At 36.0% G+C, this 24364-nt stretch overlaps 1 protein-coding gene across 1 annotated transcript in view; it reads left to right on the forward strand.

Moving 5' to 3' along the window:
• The window catches only part of SYT10 (synaptotagmin 10), a 68574-nt gene that overhangs the window by 26851 nt on the left and 17359 nt on the right, over window positions 1–24364 (forward strand). The window contains exon 3 of the mRNA XM_058558517.1: window positions 4266–4833. Coding sequence (XP_058414500.1) covers window positions 4266–4833 — 568 coding nt within the window. The remainder of the gene's footprint in view (window positions 1–4265; window positions 4834–24364) is intronic.

A 24364-nucleotide genomic window follows, 5' to 3' on the forward strand; every position in this document is an offset into this window, starting at 1 on the left:
AGTATATAAGTGGAAGGATTGGCTTTAGATAGGAGCTTGGGTAGTTAATCTAATATCAATCAGAAAGGCAAAATATATGGGTATAGATGCTGACAAGATGGTTGTTGAGGTGTCGGGAGCCTATGGAAGGTTTCTGCTCTTTGCTTCAATTTTCTTAGTGAGATGGGAAGTCAAGTCATTAACTGAGACTGGGAATGAGGAAGAAGGTGATAGACGTTTGAAGAAAGGTGAGAAGGTGTGAAATAGTCTTGTGAATCTAGGCGATTGAGAGGGAGAATGGATTGCTGTGCAGTATTGGGGAATGTGGTCATGAATTGGGTATGAGGAATGTGGTCATGAATTTAAAGTGGAACAGTGAGAGTTGTTTTATGTTTTTCTCCAGTTGTATTCACTTGCACATGTGCAGATGTAGAGATGGTGGAGAGTTGAATTCAACGAGGGCTGTAGTTGGAGTTGGGGATGTATGCATGAGAGTGGCTTTAATGACTAACCATGGAATTGAAACTGGGTAAAGAGGGAAAAATGATAGCAAGAAATTAGGCTTTATGAAATGGTGATAGAGTCTATGGATTGGAGGTTCTGGGGAGTTGGAAAGGTTGTCTGAGTTGCAATATAAGAGAGTCTGAGCTAGAAAGATAAGAGATGTTGATCAGAGAGAGGCATGCATGAAATTGAGGTTGTGGAGAGTTTGAAATTAATGATAATGACAAAATCTGGCTATGTGCACGGTAGTGTCTGAGGTAAGTAGAGAACATCATTGGAGGAGAAGAGTTCAAGGAATTTAGAGACCGATTGGTTGAAAGAAATATGTGCATTGCTAGAATTAGAACAAAAATGTCAAAGAGAATCTTAGTGAACCAAGAGACTAAAATAATGAAGACTTTAAAGGAAGTGATTTGGGTATCAGTAGATGCCTAACAATAGGTAGTAATGGGGATATGATACGTTGATTTGAGCTTCAGAGCTGGGAGTGTTGGATTAAGGGTGAATGTTGTCAAATTGGTCATGGGCGACAGAAGAAATGGACAACTACTCCACCGCCAGGCCCAGCAGAACAAGGACTATGGGGAAAATATCAGCCACCACATGAGAGGGGCCCAGAGGAAACAGTGTCCTTGGGGAAGAGCCGGGTTTTCACTGAGCCATAAGGTGAGAAGAACGTTCAAAAAAGAGATTCAGGATATAGAGGATTTTGCTGACATTAGACAATGAATTATTTTTAAAAATTCACTGTGATATATTATACAACTTAGTCTGCCTTCAGTTATATACTGCCTTGCATGGTATATGCTCAGATATTTGTGTACTGATAAATCACTCTTGTCCTTGTCTCAAACAAGAAATGGAAGAAAATAGGAAACAAATAAAGATGAAAACTTTGTTTACCAGAAAATTGATTTAGTCTTACTAATTGAACCTCCTTAACTATAAAACGGGGCTATAACTTTTAATATAGGGTGCTTATTTCTGATATAAATTTCAATATTAAAACAAGGAGAGATGAATTCCTTTTAAAAATATTGAATAAATCAATAAAACTCTGCTAAATATATTGTTGCTGTTCCTATCTGAGTTCTCAAGCAATATCTAAGGTAAACTTAATAGATGGTAAAGATGGTAGTAGGAGGATATAGTTTCCCACCAAAGCAACAGAGAACTGCTGGGTGCTGAGAAATGAGTTTCTTGGAGGGTCTCTGTTGTCCAGGGTGGTGGTCCAGGACATGCTCGCACAGGAATGACTTGGTGTCATCTGTGCATCCCCAAAACAGCAAACCCGGCTTTGAGACTGTCAGAATCAGAGAGCTCATTAGGCATTTGCACTTCAGCTCCTTGTGTCCGGAATTCTAACGATAATAACTAACATCAGGGTGAAAAATTGTAGGTTTCAAAGTCATCTTATCCGAAATGTCTCCTTTGATCTTCACAACTATGAAAGGACTGTTTTATAGATGAGGAAAACAAAGCAAAACTCAAACAACTTAAGTAACTTGCCCAAAGTTGCCCTCCATGTGCAGGGAAGCTGGGACCAAACTGCAGGCTGATTCCAGTCCAGCACTTTTTCCACCTCATCGCAATGTCATGATCTTCAAACACTTTCTTCTGAGTAGTGGGAAAAATTTGGCTCGGTTTCCAGTGAGATTCCAGGACTCTACCCACACATCAACCATAGCAGATTTCTCTTCACATGTTCAACTTCTAGCCTCTGATTTTGCTTGCAAGAAAGGATTTGTTGGTAATAAATATTTGAAAATCACCCTATGAATACATTTTATTCCTGTGGCATCAAGTAATATGGACTATATCTAGCTACCCTCAGATGTTCCAGGTAAGGTGGGGAAACTTTTTCCTTCTCCATCTGGAAGAGTACTTGGGTGGTGCCCTCCTAGGTTTGAAGGATAAGAATGGGATCAGTAATAGTCAAATGGCCTGTACTTTGACTAGTTGGATATTTGTGTGAGACTAAGTAGCCATTTATCACTGTCATTCCAAGAGAGAAAAAGAAGAAGGGGGAAAAAAGCAGAAGAAAAAGAAGATTGGTGTTGTCATGGCAATAGTTTAACATTGTAATAATTAAAGCTTCTCTTAACTGACGAGCTAAACTGTGACTTAGAATATGCACTATTTACCCTATAATTAGGGCATTGACTTACTCGAACAAAACGTTACTGCTCTTTGATTTCTCATAGAAGGGGCTTTACAGCTGCACAATTATATTCAGAAGCATAAGAAAGAAATAACTGATTTTCAGGAGGACGATAGAAGATTTAAAATTTTATTATATTGTAAAGCATAAGAGTGTGAAATTATGGAATCAATCTATAAAAAATAAGAAATTAACTTTTGGGGGGATTTTGCTCAAAAAACTAAAAAATCATTGCATAAGTGAAAGTAATTTTGGCAGAAATATTAGATGATTTAATAAAATATTCTAAATCTCTTAGAAACTTTGAATATATAAACTGGATTATACTAGACCCCTTTAATAATTCACAACAATGTATACTACTTGTATTCCCTTTTTTGTTCTTCTCATTTTCATAAATGTTCTCTGACAGTTCACTGACCCTAATTTAAGCACCTGATCCTGTATATCTGGGGTAAAGTCAGGGTCAAAATACCTTTCAGAGCATTCCCAATGCATTAAAATGGAATTGATCTAGGAAACAGATCACTTCAAGCTTTAAGTTAATATAGACTTTACATATATATATAATATAGGACATCCGTTTAGAAGTCTTCCTTGGAGATAGATATAAAAATATGGGACTAGAAGTTTATGTATCTGAGATATATCTAGGGGACCATCAGATTCAAGATAATAATTACAGTCCAAGAATTGATGATTAGTCTGATGGAGAGACTGAGGAGAGGAAAGAAAAAAAGAGCTGGTACTAAGCCTTGAGGGGACACATAAGTTGACACAGCTTACCCCAGAAATCACGGAGGAAGTGTAAGAGAAGCAGATCTTAATGCAAGTCACATTTATAAGACACTAGTAAGCTGACATATCTAATGTTCTGGAAATGCTGACTAAGTGAATAGTAACAGTGACTTCAGGAAATTCAGTTTGAATTTTAAAAACTATTATTTTGGCCCCAAATTCTAAAATTCTACATTTTTTTATCCTTTAGTTTTCTGAGCCCACTCCATGTTGAAAAAAGGAAAATGTACTCATTTTGGCTGTCACAACTATATGTTCTTTTTAAAAGTAAATATTCATTTAGTTATCTTAAGTATTGGAAATAATTAACACAGTATAAGAACATGTGGACTTACGTTTTTTATTTTAATGCTGTAGTCACTAAAACATGAAATTCATGAGACCTAAATATCCAGATGGAAAGAAACCAGCCATCTAAATGATTTGTCTACATAATGCTTACATCCAGATATATCCAGATGATTGATAACATTCATAATATGTTGTAGAATATTGAACTTTGTTGGTAATCGTACTTCTTTATAATTGTATTTAATTATGTGCTTAAAATTGAGCGTACAAAATTTCAAAAGCTCATAGAAATGTGCTTCTGTGTGTTTCAAGCGTTTTTGTAATTTTAGGAGACTTTTCCTTTGAATATTGCATTTCTGGTTTTTCAAACCTAGCTCTTTGATTGTGTATGTGTGTGTGTATGTCTGTGTGTGTGTTTTTCTACTGATATATTGCTTTCATTATCCTGGGGGGAGGGCCAGCCACTGTATGTATAACATTGTCATCAATATGATCTACCTAAATGATTTTGTGTGTGTATGTGTGTGTACAGCCACAATTCCTTCAGGAGACACCTACCAAGGCAAATGCAGATTTCCAGTGTTGATTTCAGCACGGGCACAGAACCCGTTTTACAAAGAGGAGAAACAACAACCAGCATTGGGAGGATAAAACCAGAGCTCTACAAACAGAAATCAGTTGACTCTGAGGGCAACATGAAAGAAGAGGTCAAAACCTGTGGGAAACTTAACTTTACCCTCCAGTATGATTATGAAAATGAACTTCTAGTTGTGAAAATTATCAAAGCCTTAGATCTCCCTGCTAAAGACTTCACAGGAACTTCAGACCCTTACGTGAAGATGTATCTCCTTCCAGATAGGAAAAAGAAATTTCAGACCCGCGTGCACAGAAAGACTTTAAATCCTCTATTCGATGAAACTTTTCAGTTTCCTGTAGCATATGATCAACTAAGCAACCGAAAACTACATTTCAGTGTGTATGATTTTGACAGATTTTCTAGACATGACATGATTGGAGAAGTGATTCTTGATAATTTGTTTGAAGTCTCCGATCTCTCCAGGGAAGCCACAGTATGGAAAGATATTCATTGTGCTACCACAGTAAGTAATAATTCCGCCAGTATATTGCTTTTTCTTTGACCTGCAGTGACATGTGAAACTAATTATTACCCAGCTTAATGGAGTAAGTTCTACAAAGTTAGGAAATTTATGTCCTAAGAGCCTGCAAATGTAGAATTTGATTACATACATAATAATAATTCAGACATGTAAGAATGTAGAGGTAGCACTAGTGATTGTGAAATAAAAAGCTAGCTCTTCAAGTTACCAAAAATAGACTTTTCTCTTGTAAAATATTTGTCTGTAACCTATTCTCAACACTCAATTTTCTCACAGTTAATTTTGACTTTCATTATTTAAAATGATTTCATTCCTCAGATCAAACCTAAAATGTATTTTGATGCTATTTGGTAAAGTCCTTGGTTTGGTTTAAAACAGCCCATTCCTTCAGACAGTTTCATGGAATGGACACAATTACAGTATTTGAAATGCTGAATGATCAAGAAGTGACTGTTGACATCAGAACTTTTCATTTTTATTACAAAATGCTTTTTCCGATTATAAAATAACTTTAATAGTGAAAATTTGGAAAACAGAGTAAAAAACAACACAAAATTAAAATAATGTGCAATATCTCAGCATAGTGCTTTCTAATTTTTTTCTATGCATATTTTAAAATAATTAACATCATACTAAGTTTAAAATTTTTTCGCATTGACTTTCTTTCATGCTATATTTGTTTTAGTGTATGATATAATATTTAAATATATGATCCATCTATCTAACCATTCCTTATTGTTGGACAATTTAGTTAGGCATAAATTTTGTTATACTAAAAATTATGTTATTTTTTATTATTCAAGATTATTTGTCCAGGATAGAATTACAGAAGTGGAATTAGAGAACTGGTCTCTTAGGTTAGATTGCTCAATTGTTTTGATTTATTAGTTTTTAAATGGAGGCATTTAATTTTTTATCACCAGGTTGTCTTTATGTATTTACCATCTCTTGTCTAAGTTTTATCAAAATTTATAAGCTTAAAATGTTGAAGTTTTGAATAGAGACAAGGGATTATTTAAAAAATAAGAAAATTATTTTTAAATTCAAAATAGCTTATTTTGTATTTTTCCCCATATCAGTGTTTCACTGATTACAATCAGTTTTGGGGAAATATAAATCAGTTTATATTTTCATTATAAATTGTGTCGGTAAGTTAACTCAAAAATTTATACCACCAGTTTATTGCATTGCATCATCACAGTATTTTTCAGTTGTTGCATTTTTATTTCATGGTCTCCATTGTGATATATCTATTAGGGAACAAAGAAGAAATTTTGCAACTGGATTGTGTTTCAAAGGCACATTGGGGCTCTTTTGATTTCACATTGTTTTTCAACTTATTACTTATATTCCTACAGGGAAAATAATGGTGAGGAATGAGTTCTACTGTTTTAAAAAATACAGCATCTTCTATCTTCCACCTTCTACCTTCCACCTTATAGAATTCTACAAATGCAGATAATAATTAATTGTTAGATCATTTCTCTTGATTTCTCAATCTTATATTATTCCTTCTTTTATTCATTCAACAAATATTAGCTGAGTGCCTACTGTGTGTTTTGCATGCTCTAAGTACTAGGGATGCACAAACATTACTGTAAAAAAATGGTTTCGAAGCATGTTCTGTTCATATATTTGGGTTCAGAGGTAAGAACCCCCGAATGAAGTCTAACAACTAGTATAATTTTCTAGGAGATTGACAATGTAGTTTTTTTATACTCATAAATTTTTGTGTTCCAAATTGATCCTTAAAAAAAATAGAAATTTCTTGTGGAAACTTCAATTTTTGACTGCTGAAAGTAGATACTTGATTTTTGGTAGATATTAATAAATTCTTCAGTTTTATTTTCAGTTCTTCCATGTGCCTGAAGTATTAATTTTCTATTTCTGCTGTAAAAATTACCACAAATTTAGTGTCTTAAAACCACACAAATGTGTCACCTTACAGTTCTATAGGTTAGAAGTCCAGCATCGTTCTTATTGGACTAAAATCAAGGTGTTGGCAGGTCTGTGTTCCTTCCTGGAGGCTCTAGGGGAGATCCATTTCCTTGTCTTTTCCATATTCTAGAGACCACAGCATTCCTTGGTTTACACTGGGCCTATGTGGGTAATCTAGGATAATCTCCCGATCTCAAGGTTCGTAATCTTAATCACATCTGCAAAGTCCCTTTTGCTATGTAAGTAACATATTCACAGATTCTGGAAATTAGGACGTGGCCATCTTTGAGGGTACCTTTATTCTGTCTACCACACCTGTAGACATTTTCATTTCAGTATTCTGAATATAAAAAGAAGTAGACAGATAATAAAATGTATTATTAAATTATCTAGTCAAATGACATTTCTCTTTAACTGGAACAATGAGCTACCACTGTTCAAGATACTGCTTATGGTTTTTTTGGAAGGAAGATGAAACCTAAATTTCTTGACTCTAGGACCAGAGTTCATAGTATACACTAGTATCATTTTTATGGTTAGTGTGGTATTTAATTAAAACTTCTCTCCAGCTTTTGAAAAATCATGAAGCAATTTTATATTTTCAGATTAATAAAAATGAAAAGAAATGATGTAGGTTGAAATTTTCTTAAGAAGCTTTCTTTTCCTACTCACCCGTCTTTAATTTTAAATAATTTCTTACAGAAATTATAGAGTTTTCTAGAAATAAGGAGGAAAAAAGGAAAGAAATGTAGTCATATGCCCTCACTCACCCAAATCCTGTAGAAGCCTGCAAAGGTGATCTAGCTATGCAGACATAGATGTAAAAGAGTTTATGTAACAGATAAAACATATATATTAGCCATCTTTATATTAGGAGATACTGGTGACAAGTACAGATAAATAACTACCTAGTTAGGCATAGACATTGAAAACCATTCTTATAAAGTTCTCATTTGAAATAATTATTTATGAGTTTTAAAGAGTGCCTTCCTATAACTGCAAGTCTCCAACTTAATTCAATCCAAAATTTAGTGGAAAAAAGAACATTATATCAGTTTGAAAAGCAGTAGTTGATATGTCTTTAATTTTTAATGAATCTCTTTAGCGTCATTAAGTTTACTTTACTATCATCTTGATATAAATTCCATGGAACTCTTTTTCCTTCTTCAGGCCAGTTATATCTTAAAATTGTTGATTTTTGTGGAAATCAGAGTTGCTGCTTTTTTGTGATTGTTGTCTTTAATTGTTTTAAGTGTCTCATTCCAACAAATTTTCATCATAGAGTCTCTGTCACATTTTTTTCCATATGTCCAAAGGCCTGTCGAAGGCCTTACTCAAAAAATCTTCCTAGGCCAGTTCATTCAATGAAATTGATTTTTTTCCTATTATTTATTTCTATCATTTGATTTCTATCATTTTTTTTCTAGCATCTGCTTCAAATAACTTCAGTTTGATTACATAAATATTTCCTGAGAACCTTCTAAGTACAAAGTTTATACTTCGTGCTAAAGTGGAAAGAAAGACTCGTAAGACACAAATTTTAGTCAAGAACTTTAGTCTAACGGAAGAAACAAGTAAACAAAGAAATAAAGAATATGCCAGCATATAAATAATACTATATAATATTTTCCTGATAACCTCTGCAAATGTGGTCTTGTCTTCACATACACATACTTCTTCACACTTTTTGGTACAAATTATATCTCATATAAATATAGTATTTAAGATCACCTTTGGTTGGTGATAGAATTCTGAAAAGAGGATTTGGATGTTTCTTAAAGAGAAAACAGCATGAGGAAAAAGATAAATCAAGACTAAAATGTTTTCAGGGGAAAAAAAGTAGACTTGTGAGTGGGAATATGACATGAAGAAAGGACTAAAGGGAACCCAAAGGAGAATGTTCTATTTAAACTACAATCAATAGGACCTTTAATGCTATGGGGGTTTGTATTTATTTTGTTTTTATCAGGAGAGTGAAACTACTGGCCTCTTATCTCACATGGCAACTTAGTGTGTGCAGCGGATAAGAGTGGGGGATCGGAAATTGTAGGAGGCCAGGTAGGAGTCTAACACAGCAGTCTAGATGAGTTGAAATAAAATCTGATTGAGGCTGGTAGCAATGGGAATGAAAAGGAGCTATCTATGCTAGTGGAAGCATTGTCTGTTGCACTTATTTAAACATTCCTCAAGTGTATGTCTTATGTCTGCCACTCACCTCTGAGCTTCTGGAAGAAAGAAATCATTTTGTACATCTCTTGTATCCCTCACAGTATATGAGTGGTTAATCAATAAATCTTTGTTGGATAGATAACTTAGCAAATTTTCATGTAAGGTCAAGTGTAAGCATGTCTGTAAGTACAAATCTACCACTACCAGAAAAGAAAGCAAATCGATGATGTACCCTATTGATTACAAATCAGTGTGTATGCTTGGTTATATTTGTTAATATTAACTACTTTCTGTAGACAAAAAATAAAATTGTTCAGTGTATAGAACAAGATAAAATGTAAAAGAAACTGGGAATATTTAAAATTTATTGTCAAAAATCTTATCAGGTTGAAACAAGAATCGCATATTTTGCATTCATAATTTTATTATTAATAAATTATATCTATGCAAGAAGGATTAATATTTTTATCAGGAATTAGCAGGGTTTTTTAAAAATTTGAGATTGAATGACAAAGGAAACAATAAAAGTGGGTCTTCATTCTGTGCAAAAAATTAGTTTTCCCTTGAGCAATCATCCCACTATATATCACAAATATTGCAAGCCAGTCACCTCTTGCACTAACGTAGAAATATCTCCAACGTAGGGAGAAATCACGCTGAAGAGCACTGTGTACTCTATGCTACTATTTCTGTAATAGGAAGGAGAAATATATGTTCATGTTCAGTTATACATACCAAAAAAGTCTATGTAAGGACACACAAGACTTTAATATTAGCAGTTACCTATTGGCAACAATGGTAGTAACTGGATGAATATGGAAGAGGAATGATTTGCAACATATTGCTTTATATACATTTTATTTATAAACTGTGCAAGTATAATATTATTCACATTTTTAATTAATTTTTTTAAAAAATCAATTATTATAAAGACTAATGTATTTTCAATATTTAAGTGTGGATTTCTCATGCACATTCAAGAAGCCATTGAAAGTCTAAGTAGATAAGGAAAGGCTTTCCTTTTTTTGAGCAGAGCCAACTTCATTTTGCATATTTACTTATTTACTCATCTGTTCAATGAACATTTTTTCAGTACCAACTATGTTCTAGACACTTAGGAATTCTCACACGAAAAGGTGGGGGCGTCTACATAACCACATTGACCTGGTTTATAACTCTAAAGTGCTTGAATCTATTATTTTCTAACTAAGGATCTGTCCAGTATTTGAAAGAGTAAGCCTTGACATGACAAATACAAAGAAACTGTTGTGTTCGTTGTAGCAACCATTCAGAATGGTTGTGTACTTGTACTAAATGTACTATCTGAGCTTTGGTTTGAAGTAATGTATTTTATGACACATTGTTAAAATTTCTTTGAATGTTTAAAAGAATTTTAAATTTGTTTTCTTATTTCTAGTAATATGTTTTTAATTCTACCCCCAACCATCCTGGATCTATCCCAAGATCAGAAAAATACTGTATTTATTTGCATTTAGCTATCAATGTATTCTCTTCTGAAGTTTGTTAACTATGGAATAACGTGTTAGACAATAACATATTAACAAGTGGCAAAATTCCAGTCTCAGTATAAGGAAAAAGATGTGGTGGAAGGCAGGGCAGTAGGGAATAAACCTTTTTGGACAAAGGCTGTCTCGCTAGATCTCCTGGGGTGCAGCAGGCAATACTGTAGCTGGGACAGTGAACCCACATCTGCTTTTCTTTGAGCCTTACTCATTTTCTGTTTCGTCTCTTCAGTAAACTTGACCCTGGAGCATCACAGACATCGCATCTGCTAATGGGCTGCCACTAATTGAGTAACTCAAATGATGCACATAAATTCCATGAACCTACCTATAAGATCTTCTAGTCACTTTGCAAGAATTGATAGGCAACATCTATGCTGCAATACAAAATTAAATTAAAATTAAGTTGAAAATAATAGTGTCTATCATAGAGTATCTCAAGACTATGAAAGTTGCCAAAGCATAATGCTCCATGTCCTTAACACCTGCTCAACTTTTAACAGCAGTCTGTTAAAAGGGACTTTTTCTCATAAATGTTTGTTATTCAATAAATCACCATGGTTTATTATATTATTTTTATAGTTAAATCACATCTAAGTACATTTAGAGGACAAAGCTTCAGTGTGAATCACCTGTGCATTTGATGTGAAAGATTGCAGGTAAATTGGCTTTAAAATAGCCCACAACAATGATTGTATTAGCCTTTTATTTGCAGTTCCTGTAGTAGATTCCTATAATATTGCATACAGCATTCTGTTTCACAAAACAAAAAATCAAGGTTAATACATATCTAAAATTTAAATGTATGCCACCAGTTTTAGACTTAATTCAACACAGATGCCACACTTTTTTAATAAACATAGAATTGCTGTATAAGCATAGTATGATGTTTTGATTCATTGAAAGAAGATCAATCAAAAATTGTTAGCCAAAGCAGCCACTTGAGGAATGTCTACCAACCATATTTTAATATTGGGGTTAACCAATATTAAACCAATAATATTAATAATATTTGGGGTTGTTTAAAACGCAAGATGATTTTTTTGCCTAAATTCATTGATTCATTGTATCTACATAATTTCCAATTTAAATTCCTACACTGTTCTACTTGTAAAGATTATAATTGGCATCTAGCTTCTCTATCGTCCATGGGTCTCTCTCTCTCTCTCTCTCTCTCTCTCTCTCTCACTCTCTCTCTCTCTCCCTCTCCCTCTTTCTCTCTCTCTGGCTATAGTTAGAGACAGTGTAGCCTACTCACCAAAGAACTTAGGCTCAGGAACAAACTGACATGTCTTTGCATTCTTCCTGTGTCACTTATCTGTATAGCTTTCAGCAAGTTACTAAATCTCTCTAAGCCTTAATTATCTTATCTATAAAATGTAAAATGGGGATTATGAGAAGGCAGACTATAGTTTGTTGAATAGACTAAGATAAGTGCATAGCACAGAAACAGGCTTTTGTAAATGCTCAATATATATTAGCTGCCAAGAAGTATTAGGGGAATGATATCCCCAGGAAATGGTTTTGGTTGTTGTTGATGTAGCTTACATATTAAATAGGAATAAAGATGTTGGTGTTAAAAATGGCTATGTCTTGTTATTATGGTAAGAGATAGTTTATGTGGTATGTTTTTCTATTTAGGTTGGAAAGTTTTGTGTGATAGATAATTTAGATTTTTTTAGTTACTGTATGCTATGATTCTGTGAGTAGATACTATTTTTTCTTTTTATGATGTATGTACTCATAACGTTACCTAGCATGCCTCTCATCTCCCACCTAACTTGACTCTTCCCTTTCCACTGGACATATCTTCCTCTTTGTTCCCTCACCAACCTGTGCATATACTTATGAAGTGCATCTCATAAAACCTCAGGAGCTAAAGGTGCTAGATATCTTTTGCGTGTCCCTTTAGGCTCACTCTCCACTATTCCCCACCCTGTTCGATGCCTCAAGAGGCTGGCCTATTTGTTCACAGACTGTTGCACTCTGAGTTCTGGCAAGAGATGTTAGGGCTGGAGGAGAATGATATTTGGATGTGTATTCTCTTTAGATCTTTCTGTGCAAGATTGCCTCAGGCTGACTGTGTCCTTCACCTGAGGGTTCAGGTCCTCTCAGAGCAGCATTTTCATCTTACCACTTTCCTTCTGAATCCAGGTAACTGTCCCCTCCCTTGCCTTTTCAGACCTAGAGGTCGTTACAGCCTCTGCTGTTACCCACGCCAGGCACTGCTCCATCTCTTGTGGTTTTCCTACTCCCTGCTCACATCTCTGTAGATAGTTCCTGCATTAAGCCCTCTGGAGTTACTGTAATTTGTGTGCACCATCTGTTTTCTCCTGGATCCCTGACTGCTATCCTAAAGAAAGAAATGATTTCTGATTATAAACAGGTTAATTTCCTGTAACCTTCTTGGACAATGCCATGTGTCTGAGATGTTCTGTGTGTTCATTAGCTTTGGAGGAGTCAAATTCGTCCTTTCAAAGCTGGATAACAAGACAAGGCCTTCAACCACAGAAAGTGAGAAAGAACCATGACCATTGCTAACATCTTCTAATCTTTATACACAGAGAATTTCAAAGGAACTCCTTAAATTGGAATTTCACGTTTCATCACAAGTGAAAAAAATCAGAATTTCTGCCTCTTAAAAATCAAGATTTCAAACAGGAATAATGCATCATTTATTTAGAATAACCTGGAAAAACAACTCTTTGTTTATGTTAATTTTATAGGTTTCAAAACACATATGTATGTGCCCAATTTCTTACGTGAGAAATTTAAAATAGAAACACTTATAAAGTACTATACATGTCCCTGCTTTTTAAGTAGACTCTATTGAATATAAGTTAACCTTTTTTAAATAGTGGAGATCTTTATGACCATTAATTATGATAACAAATTTAAAAAGCAAATTTTTATTTCTGTCTATTGCTCCTCTGTTACACCACTTCGTCTCCATTATAAGTAGACATGCTTTCTGCATTCGTTACCTCCAATTTGTTGCTTTTAGGTTGTATAATAAAATACCTAAGTTGGGAGAATTCTACATAAAAAAAAATGAGTCACTCTTGAATAATGAGCTGAGATCTTATTCTCAGAGTAAAGTGCATGAGACTTGTAGTAGGTCAGAGGTTTTCATATTGACTTAAAAGTTCATGAGTATGTTTTGAGTAGGATTTTGAGAGCTCTCATGTCTGGATCATATGATCATATTATTTTAGAAGCAGTAGAGAGTTCAAGTGTGATCCTTTCATTTTATAGTTTAGAAAATAGAGGCCTGGGGATGCCAGGAAAATCACTGAAGTTCACACAGCTGATTAATAGAAGATGCAGAACTAGATGTTAAATCTTGAATTAACTCTTAGTTGTGTTGTTTTCCTTGAATTATGTTAGGTGTTACCAAGCTTGGAATATACTAAAAAAAAAGGAAAAGAATTGAAATTTTTTTTTTTTTTTGTGAGGAAGATCAGCCCTGAGCTAACATCCATGCTAATCCTCCTCTTTTTGCTGAGGAAGACCGGCTCTGAGCTAACATCTATTGCCAGTCCTCCTCCTTTTTTCCCCCAAAGCCCCAGTGGATAGTTGTACGTCATAGTTGCACATCCTGCTAGTTGCTGTATGCAGGACGTGGCCTCAGCATGGCTGGACAAGCGGTGCATCAGTGCGCGCCCGGGATCCGAACCTGGGCCGCCAGTAGCAGAGCACACGCACTTAACCGCTAAGCCACGGGGCCGGCCCCAAGAATTGAATTTTTTTAACGAGTGTTCAATTTTTGGCCTACGGAATTGAAATCTCAAAATACTTATATAGTTTGAATTAAAGAAATGTTTAATATGATACTTATGACAAAAATATATGTATAAATCCTTTAAAACTTACAATCCTGTCAAATTTATCTTGTTAACAACTTTTGTAAAAATGTATGAAGAACTAATCAATGACTCTTTTGGCCTAATTCAAAAGGGTAGTCAAAATCAATGTTATTTCAGAAAATTTTTAGGCAATTTTTCTCTCTTAGATGTAATTGGTGAAAAATCCATATTTGAGGTATAGTTTAATTGTATCCTTGTATTTTAATTGTCTCTGTATTTAATTTGGAGGTTGTAGGAGATAAGGAGAAGCTTTTTAACCCCATGATGTTCTAGCAGCACAGCTGGGTTTGTTGCAAGTTTTAGGAATTTAGTATAGTTCTAAAGGTACTGTTGAGTTAAAGTTGTTCCTTTCTTTCTTGCATTTAACTAGTTAAATTATTAATTATTAACATGCTCTTATATAGTGAAAAGAATATGAGGTTGATTTTTAAATGGGAGTGTTCAAAATATTCTCCTCCTCCTCTATAATGGACTGTGTTCAACAGTTTCCTATAAATCAGGTAACTGATGTTTTAATTTCTAAAATATTTTTTCAAAGTATATGGTACTCCATCTGCTAGCTTTGAAATTTAAGACCATGAAAACAATTTTAAGTTTCTTTTTCTGGCTAGTAAAATGTGAAGCACTATTTCTACTGGGGAAAGTCATAGAAGAAATCAGAAAACTATAGGAACTGAAGTGATTGTCCTGCAATTAGAATCCTGGCTTTACTACCTTGCAGGTCTATCACTTTGAGTAAGTTGGTTAACATTACTGAACTTGTTTCCTCATTCATAAAAGGAGTTTTATGATAACATCGACCCCATAGGAATATTTTCAAAATAAAATGAGAGGGACTGGCCCCGTGGCATGGTGGTTAAGTTTGCGTGCTCTGCTTTGGCACCCTGGAGTTCACAGGTTTGGATCCTGGGTGCAGACCTAGGCATCGCTTAGCAGGCCATGCTGTGGCAGGCGTCCCACATATAAAGTAAAGGAAGATGGGCACAGATGTTAGCCCAGGGCCAATGTTTCTCAGCAAAAAGAGGAGGATTAGCAACAGACGTTAGCTCAGGGCTAGTCTTCCTCACCAAAAAAAAAGAAAAGAGAGAGATAATAAATATGATGTTCTTATAAAATTTAAAGTTGCCAAGTGTCAATTATCCCTACCAAACCATAATCTTGCACACAAAGAAAACAGCTGTTATTCACTTGATTACAAATATCCTATTTTCTTTCATGTCTTAAACTTCTTACCCTATTATTTAAATTCCTTGAATTTATTACCCTCATATTTTTAAAACAATGAATGAGAAGTACTTATTCTTTATCCTTTTCCTTTGTCTTGAAATTGAATAAAATATGACAATGCTATAAAATACTATGCCATGGCATATATTGCATTGTCTTTCCATAAATTTACTCCCTAAACCAGAGATCTTACTGACTGAATATCAATTTTATTCATGTTTTTGGAGTGCTTCTAAATTTTTAAATACTCTGCACAATCTCACACTCCATGGAAGTAAAGGGATGCTTTACAAGTGCAGGCAGCTATCAAATACCAGTCTACAGAAGAGCTAAGAGAACCAGAAGCAGAAAATTATGCCCAAACAGGCTGTTATCATCCCAAAGAGACTACACGTGTTTTTTAATTTATAATCTGTTATTTATAGAAAAGCAAGTGTGATATATTGCCCATCCAGAGAAAAATAATAGCTAGGAGAAAATTTTGTAATAAAGGCTGGTTACCTGCTGTGCCTACTTGTAGACCAAGGATCTTAAATCTATCAATTCAACCAACTTCTATTTAGTTCTTCTATTTGCCAGACACTCTTCTAGATGTTTTAGGACATAAAATGTCCCCATTCTATAAGGCCCACTGTGTAGAAAAGGGAGACAGGTAACAACAAGGGAAATATGTAGTATATCCAATAAAGGGAAGTGCTATGTGAAACATGAGGCAGCGTAAGGGATAGAAGTGGCAGTGAGGTGGGGCCACTCTAGATGGGGTGGTCAGATAAAGCCTCTCTGATGAGAGTGATAGGAGATAAGATCAGAGAGACGGCTGAGGGTCAGATCATCTAGAACCTTTAGGCCATGGAAAGAGCTTTGAGTTTTATTCTGAGTGACATGTGAGACCATTGATGGCTTTTGATCAGAAGTGAGCCGTGGTCTCACATATTATCAATAAGATCTCTGGGTACTATGTGGAGAATAGACTTTGGGGGGCAGGGGTGAAACCATGTAAACCAATTTCAAGTAGACTCTAAAATAGTGAAGCCAAGTTCATCCCATCCACGTGTCTACCTACAGCAATACTGAGAGAGATTCTTTTTTTTTTTTTTTCCCTTTTTCTTCCCAAAGCCCCAGCAGATAGTTGTATGTCATAGTTGCACATCCTTCTAGCTGCTGTATGTGGGATGCGCCTCAGCATGGCCAGATAAGCAGTGCATCGGTGCGCACCGGGGATCCGAACCCGGGCCGCCAGTAGTGGAGCGCGCACACTTAACCACTAAGCCATGGGGCCGGCCCCTGAGAGGGATTCTTTTAGTTAGGAAATTTTTAAAGGTATTTAAAAGCATCAAACACTCTAAGGAGAGCGGTATACAGCTTATTACACAAGTTTCTAGACCCTAGCTATAAATAACGATTAAGGTTTGAGGATAAGTCTCCAGTTCCTCTCACCAAGAACCTTAAGATATCTCTTAACCACTATGATAAAGGGAAGAGTTCTAATCAAATTTGTACCCATTCTTATGTCCCAAGTTACTCCTGTCCCGGTGTCTATAAGGGGCTATCCCCTCTTTGCATCAGGGTCCTTACTACACAGGTAGTTATGAGATCTGATTTGTTAAATCCAGGAAGGGTTGTTTTAAGGCCTCAGCTCTGCCTCTATAAAGTGAGCACTTCATGGCTCCTGGTCGCTAAGTCTACGGCTGTGTTGGATGGGATAAGAGCTAAACCCTTTTGGCAGGCAGAGTTATTTCCCACTTGGGTTGGGAGCTGAAAATGGTTCTCCAACTGAGCAGAAACATGGCACTATTAAATAGCATCCCTGGCAATAGTAGCTCTGGGTTGTGACTGTTAATCACCTAATGCTCAGTGGGGTTTGTAATTATCCCATCTCTAACACTGCCATGTTCTCTGCCCGTTTCTGCCCTGATTTCTGCAAAGTTTCACCTGGACTTTTTGTGGCCAAGCACAATGCTTGATATGATATGCTTGATACCAAGTACATTCCTTGCTTCTTGCATAAAAATGAGCAGGTCCTACTAAAAGGCACCTGGTGAGCATTTTCTCTGTCTGCAAGTGGAGATGGTGGGAAAGAATCAACAATGAAGATGTGATGTAAAAATCCAGCAATCTAACTAGGTTTTGTGATAGAACCCTCTTTTTCCCATTCCCTCCCCCACCCTCATTGAACATGATGAAATCTGATTTAATCGGAATTACTAGGTGAAAGAGGAAGGGCAGGGAGGAAGTGCTATGTGAAAATTGTGGTTCTTTGAAAGAGAAGGAGGGAAGTGTGCTAAGAAACTGGAGAAAGGTTATAATGTTAATTACATTTCCTAATTGTATTCTATCAAACAGCTCCCTCCTCCTTCTTGTTTGCCTCCCAGAGCCACTAGACTACTTATGCTGGCAGATTTAAAAAGATGGCCAGATGGGTAAAGAAAAAAAGCAATTTATACACCTTAGAGATACATTTGATTATGCAATTCCAGTGTACTACAGAATTATAGCAAACATAATCCCAGATTACACTCAACTAGAGGGATCTATAGAGAAATAAAGTTCAATAAAACTAATAGATAAGTATCTTCTAACTTTAGCTCCCCAAACCCTTAGTGTGTCTTTAAATGGCTCAAAACTGTATGACTATTAGTTTATTGTGTTCTCAGGGCCACCATATATGGACATGCCCTTGCACAGTTCTAGAAGGTTCCACCCATAAAGCCCACAACACCAAAAAAAGTATTGCAATTTGCTCATATATTCTCTGGTTACTGAATAGTCTTCACTCCTTCAAACAGCAGATGTCCCTGCTGCCACTGAAGTCATGACCTGGCCTCGTGCTTTTATGATTATTCATTCAGTGAGTTTTTTACTGAGCACAAACCTTATGTCAGTTGACTGACCCCAGAAAAATTATTGTGAACAAGAAAAAAAAATAGTATATTTTTGAGCATCTACTATGTGTCAGGCTGCAAACTGGGCCCCTGACATATATTATCTTTGCATTTCCCTTTTAAATCTAAATGCAACCCTTCCAGGTAATTGTTATTAGCCGGGAAAACTGATCTCATCCTGACTGCAGAGAAAATCAGGGTTGATCTGAGTAAGTACTCCTGAGGAGGGATCATTCAGAATAAGGCCAGTGTGTTGAATTTAAATTATCCTGTGGTGTTACCAGAACCTGTGGTCTCTGTTTACCTGCTGGTCATAATTGGGCACTCCAAGCCTCGCCTCACAGCCTCTTTACATGCGACTCTCTCTGTTTTTAGTTCCTTTCGCCTTTACTCGTTCTTCAACGTTCAAATTAAATATCCCGCACCTCTGAACCTCCTAAATCCTCATGGGAAGAATCAGGTACTTTTTGTCTCTATTCCTATAATTAAAACCGAAGAATCCCTCTAAAAAAGCACTTACAACACTGGATTAAAAAAAAAAATCACGTACTTTAAAATCATGCAGACCTGTGTTTTTATTCCAGCTTGTCCCCTAATTAATAATGTGATGTTCTGAGAGGTTATGTCACTTGTCCAAAATCACGTATAAGCCCTATGAGAAGAAAAATTTTGTCTTGGTCATCAGAGTTCCCTCAATGACTAGAAGAGGGCCCAGCCTTTGGGATGTTTTCAGTAAGCATAAGCATGCTAATGAATGAATGAATATTTAGAGATTGACAAGGCATTTAATATAGCTGCAGTGCAGACCTTTGGCTTATGGGAGCATGATAAGAAATTTGTAAGATGGAAGTAGAAAAAAACTTAGAGACCAGATTGTTAGAGACCATATGCATCATGTCAAGGAGAATGGACTCAATATTGCAGGCTTTGTGTGCCCAATGCATATCAGAGAGTCAAACACAATCACCTCGAGATTTTTAGCAGAGCCAGGGGACAATATAAATGACAATGCACATTCTTTATCCTGTACGGTCTTTCCTCGTGAATCCCCAACCAGATCAACCCTGATGTGCTCTGCGTTAAGGATTGCATACTTCCTCATCTAGCACATTGTTTGGAAATTTAAGTGATAGCCATTTTTTATGATCACTTGTTCTTCAACCTGAAATCAAGCTATTAGCAACTATTGCTCTTTTGTGGTCTTTCCGATGAAGCCCTGCCAGCTCAATGGCCTAAAAGGGCTGCCCATACATTCTTGAACATGCCCAAACTATACATACTATTTAGTCCTCATTTTACTGGTGCTTAGAATTACAGAATTTTAGAGCTGGGAAATAAACTAGTTCATCTCTTTGAATACCCTCACGTTATATCAAAGAAACTGAGGTCAAGTGATTTTAAGTGGATTGCTCAAGGTTAAATTCCATGATTTTCTCAGGTGAATGGGAGGTGTGTGTTAGAGAGAAATAAATATTTTACAGTAGTTTGAATCCAGTAGACCCAGTCTGGGTCTGCATTTCACTGTAGCTCCATTTTGTGAACAGAAGGGTGAAGGACTAGTAACTTGATGAAGAAGCTCATTTAATCTAGTAACACATCTTTTAACAGTGTGAGAAGAATCATCAGTTTTCTTACCAACCAGGAAATGTGGAAGGCAGGCTGCATTTAGGGTGCTAAGCAGATGTGATGACTGCTGTCACCATGGCAACCAATTGTTTGTTTAAAGTTTTTTTTCAATAAATCTTAATGATTCTTACTTCCTAGTATATCTCTGAATCCGAACCTCTCTTCTGCCAACACCTTCCCACACCTGTTTACTTCAATGGTCTCTCTCTTCTTTTTTTTCCATGATAATCTAGCCTACTCAAAATAAAGAAATGTTTTTCAAATATTATTTTCATTATCATCATTATCATTTTTTAAATATCTGATTTTGCCAGGCACTTTACATGCATGATACTTACCTTGCAAGGTAGATGTTATTATCTCCATTTTACTTGTGTTTAACCTGAAGTTCAAGGAGATTACGTATCTTTGCCATGTATTTGGGAACCAGTACCTGGAAAATTTAGGATTTTAACTCTGATTTTTCTAATCCAGAAACCTATACCCTTTCCACTCTGCCAAGCTTCCACTCTTTCCTGTCACCAACACCCTTGGATCCCTATTGGCCATAGAAGCCACCGAACAAACTACATCTGGCCTTAAACCTCCTCCAACGGTCACCAAACTCCATCTTTATCAACATAAACTGCTCATTCTTATTTTTGAGTATTAATCATAGTACTCACATACAATATCATTCTTCTTCCCTGTGAAATCCCATCTCTTTAATCCTTCAAGCCCCGATGTAATGATTATTTCGTCCAGGAGTCGTTCCCTTGGGTATTCCACCTTCCTCTCTGCCTCCTCTCCATCTCTTACACTCAGTTGCTACAGCTGGATTTTACTATTAGTTCAGTTAGTCTTGAAATAGGATGTGCAGTGCAACTAATATACATCAATTTATCTTTCTAGTGACCATTAATTTTGTTTTGAAGAGACGGTACATGGAAAAAACTTTATAACTGTGACTGTATTTGTGAGGTTGACAATAGCCCAGTCATCAGAAAATGATCTTTATCTACCCAGCTCTGTGTCGGTGGAGCCAGGATGAAGACATCAAATACGCAGGCCCTCACCCAGCCTCAGTGTTAGCCTTTCTTCAGAAGCCGTTTTTCCCCAACATGGAGTCAGAGGATTGTCATTGTGAATATTCCACTACATGCATTAGTGTGTGTGAGAATGAAGCAAAGGTCTTCTTACCTGAAAGAAATTTTATGGAATACTATATCCCAAACTGTAGAGTAGGCTTTCAAACGAGTTTTCAAGTGAGTTTTTCAAGGTTAATATAGGAAGCTCATGTTTATATAGAATTGCAGTAAATGAGATAAATAAATGTAGTAAATGAGATAAATAAAATTTTCAAAAACTCAAAGCCTTTCTCATTTTAAACCAAAATTACGACTTCAAATGTTTTAAGTATTTTGGATAAAAGTAACTCTAAAAATAGTGTACGCTTCTCTTCTCTACCTTCTTAAACAGAACAGATAGGATATTTTTCCTTATCTTGATGACCAGAGGCATCATTTTAAATAGTAATTACTGTTCAAGTCTGTAATGAAATGTTAAGTTTTTAAGTTACTGAGACATTATTAGTGTTAGTTCCTCTTAATACAAAATGATTCTAGACTGCTATCCTTTTTAGAATACTTACTTATTTTTTAATCGTATTGTGTCTTTGCAGCTATCATTTATTGCAGCCTTCACTTAGACCTACTGCTGTTAGTTTCCCCATCTCCACATTTGATGTGTGAGTTTTGACCTGCTTTAGATTGGTATACCAAGTAAATACTCTTGTTAGAATTTTGCCTAAAATAATAGTAAATGGGTGTTGAATAAGAAATGGTGTAGTCTCCTTATATAAAAGAATTTTACTGCATAACTTTGTTATATTTATTCTGTAGGTTCAGAGACCTTTCACCTTATTTCCTGCTTCTTTCCTGGGCACTACAGGGTTCGGGTCATTGAGGCTGAGTGTGGTCTTATAAACCTCAGTGGTCTGGACAGAGAAGAGGCAGCAATTAAAACTCAACCTGCTCCCTGGAGTTGAGCCATCAACACAGGGACAGACTCAGTGGTGGGTAATGAGAGTTAGTGCACACTGTAGCACAGAGCATTGAAGCCAAAATCTAGAGTTCTGCTATTACATCTGTTATAGGACATTTTTTAAGGTCATACAGCCATTTACCTTCAAGTTCATCTCATGATTCTCTCTAAGATTGCTTCCAGATTTAAAAAATTGAAGAATATTGGTATTTACCTTAGAGAGTATCCTGCCCTTTTCAGTGTGTAGACAATTGTAGTTCTTTCACATTTGTACTTCCTGAAGGAAAAATTAGTCTAATGAAGAATCAAACCTTTGTGCAGTTATTATGCATGCATACTATACATTAATTTTTACCACCTAGTTCATTCCAGTTTCCTTAAAATTCCTGACTAGCTAGAGTGTGAATATTTAAGTAGATTTTTTGCTACTGCAGTAGGCAAAAAGCCCACTAGTTTGTCGTACAGAGCTGCTCGGAGGTGTCCTTTAATCATGTTCTTTGCTTTCAGTTTATTTGGGCTAGTACTTTAGTCAGCTCCTCAGTTTACCCTCTTTATATTTACCAATACCTATGAATAACAGATGATCAAAATTATGTTGCAACTGAATCCACAGAAAGGGTCTTTGAGAGATGGGAACAAACACAGTGAACTTTCTTTGTTCCAGCCGGTAAGCATGTGATATGTCTAGAGAAGGAGAAAAATTACTTCCACAGATTGCCTAATGTGTAAAGTAAAACTATATCAGTCAGACACATGAAAATATATTTTATTCACTAATCTCTTTAAATGTCTCTGTTTGTGTACTTTTTTCTGTTTGCTGTTTGCATGTGGTGCATTTCCCATTGGATTCTAAGCATTTCATGCATGAGATCCTGTCTCCTGTTTCTTTCCTAGCTTCTCCACACCACCCCCACCATGTTTCTTGGTGGAACGTGGTATCTTGTTCTACATTCATAAAGGGATTTCTTTTTTTTTTTTCTTTTTAAATATCAAAACTTATTGAGATATTATATACAAACAATAAATGGACCTTTGAAGTGTACAGTTTGACAAGTTTTGGCAAATACAGATTTCCATGTAACCATGACTCCAAAATATAGAACATTTCCATCACCCCAGAAAGGACATTGCTTTGAGGGGGGATTTATTTTCTACATTTTTTTAATTTGTTTTTAATAGTTTTTAACATTGTGAAATTTTGGGTTGTACATTTATGTTTGTCCATCACCATATATATGACTCCCTTCACCCCTTTTGCCCACCCCCCACCCCCATTGCCCCTGGTAACCACAATACAGTTTTCTCTGTCCATGTGTTGGTTTATATTCCACATATGAGTGAGATCATACAGTGTTTGTCTTTCTCCTTCTGGCTTACTTCACTTAACATAATACCCTCCAGGCCCACCCATGTTGTTGCAAATGGGACAATTTTGTCTTTTTTATGGCTGAGTAGTATTCCATTGTATATATATATATACCACATTTTCTTAATCCAATCATCAGTCAAGGGACACTTAGGTTGCTTCCACTTCTTGGCTATGGTGAATAATGCTGCAATGAACATAGGGGTGCATAAGCCTCTTTTGATTGTTGATTTCAGGTTCGTTGGATAGATTCCCAGTAGTGGGATGGCTGGGTCATAGGGCATCTCTATTTTTAGTTCTTTGAGGAATCTCCATACCGTTTTCCATAGAGGCTGTACCAGTTTGCATTCCCACCAGCTGTGTATGAGGGTTCCTGTTTCTCCACATCCTCTCCAACATTTGTTGTTTTTTGTCTTGGTGATTATAGCCATTCTAACGGGCGTGAGGTGATATCTTAGTGTTGTTTTGATTTGCATTTCCATAAAGGGATTTCTTAATTTTTATCAGCTAGCATCAAAATATGCCTACTCTTATTGATAGTTCCTGGAAGGAGAAATATCCTGTGAGGGAAAGGGAGATGGCTGCCAGACAGAAAACTTCAGCCCATAGACTGAACCTAAAGAAGCATGTGGAAAAGGAGATAGAAAGAGGAACAAGGAGAAAATCACCAGTAAATATGGGATTCAGACTTATTTTCTTAGCCCTTTACAGCCTACTCTCTTCCTTCTCAACTGAGATCTTCAAGGGCAGAATCATGCCGTGTCTACCTTGGTGTCTGCAGCACTGCCATTGTGCCTAGCAAGTAATACTCAATAATTTTTAGGTAGTGAAAAGAATGAATCCCTAGTAGGAGGTCGTGCCTTCCTGTTTTACCTCAGGCCTCTCCTATTGAAT

This window comes from Diceros bicornis, chromosome 17 (assembly GCF_020826845.1).
Source record: "Diceros bicornis minor isolate mBicDic1 chromosome 17, mDicBic1.mat.cur, whole genome shotgun sequence".
In the NCBI taxonomy this organism is placed as follows: Eukaryota; Metazoa; Chordata; class Mammalia; order Perissodactyla; family Rhinocerotidae; genus Diceros; species Diceros bicornis.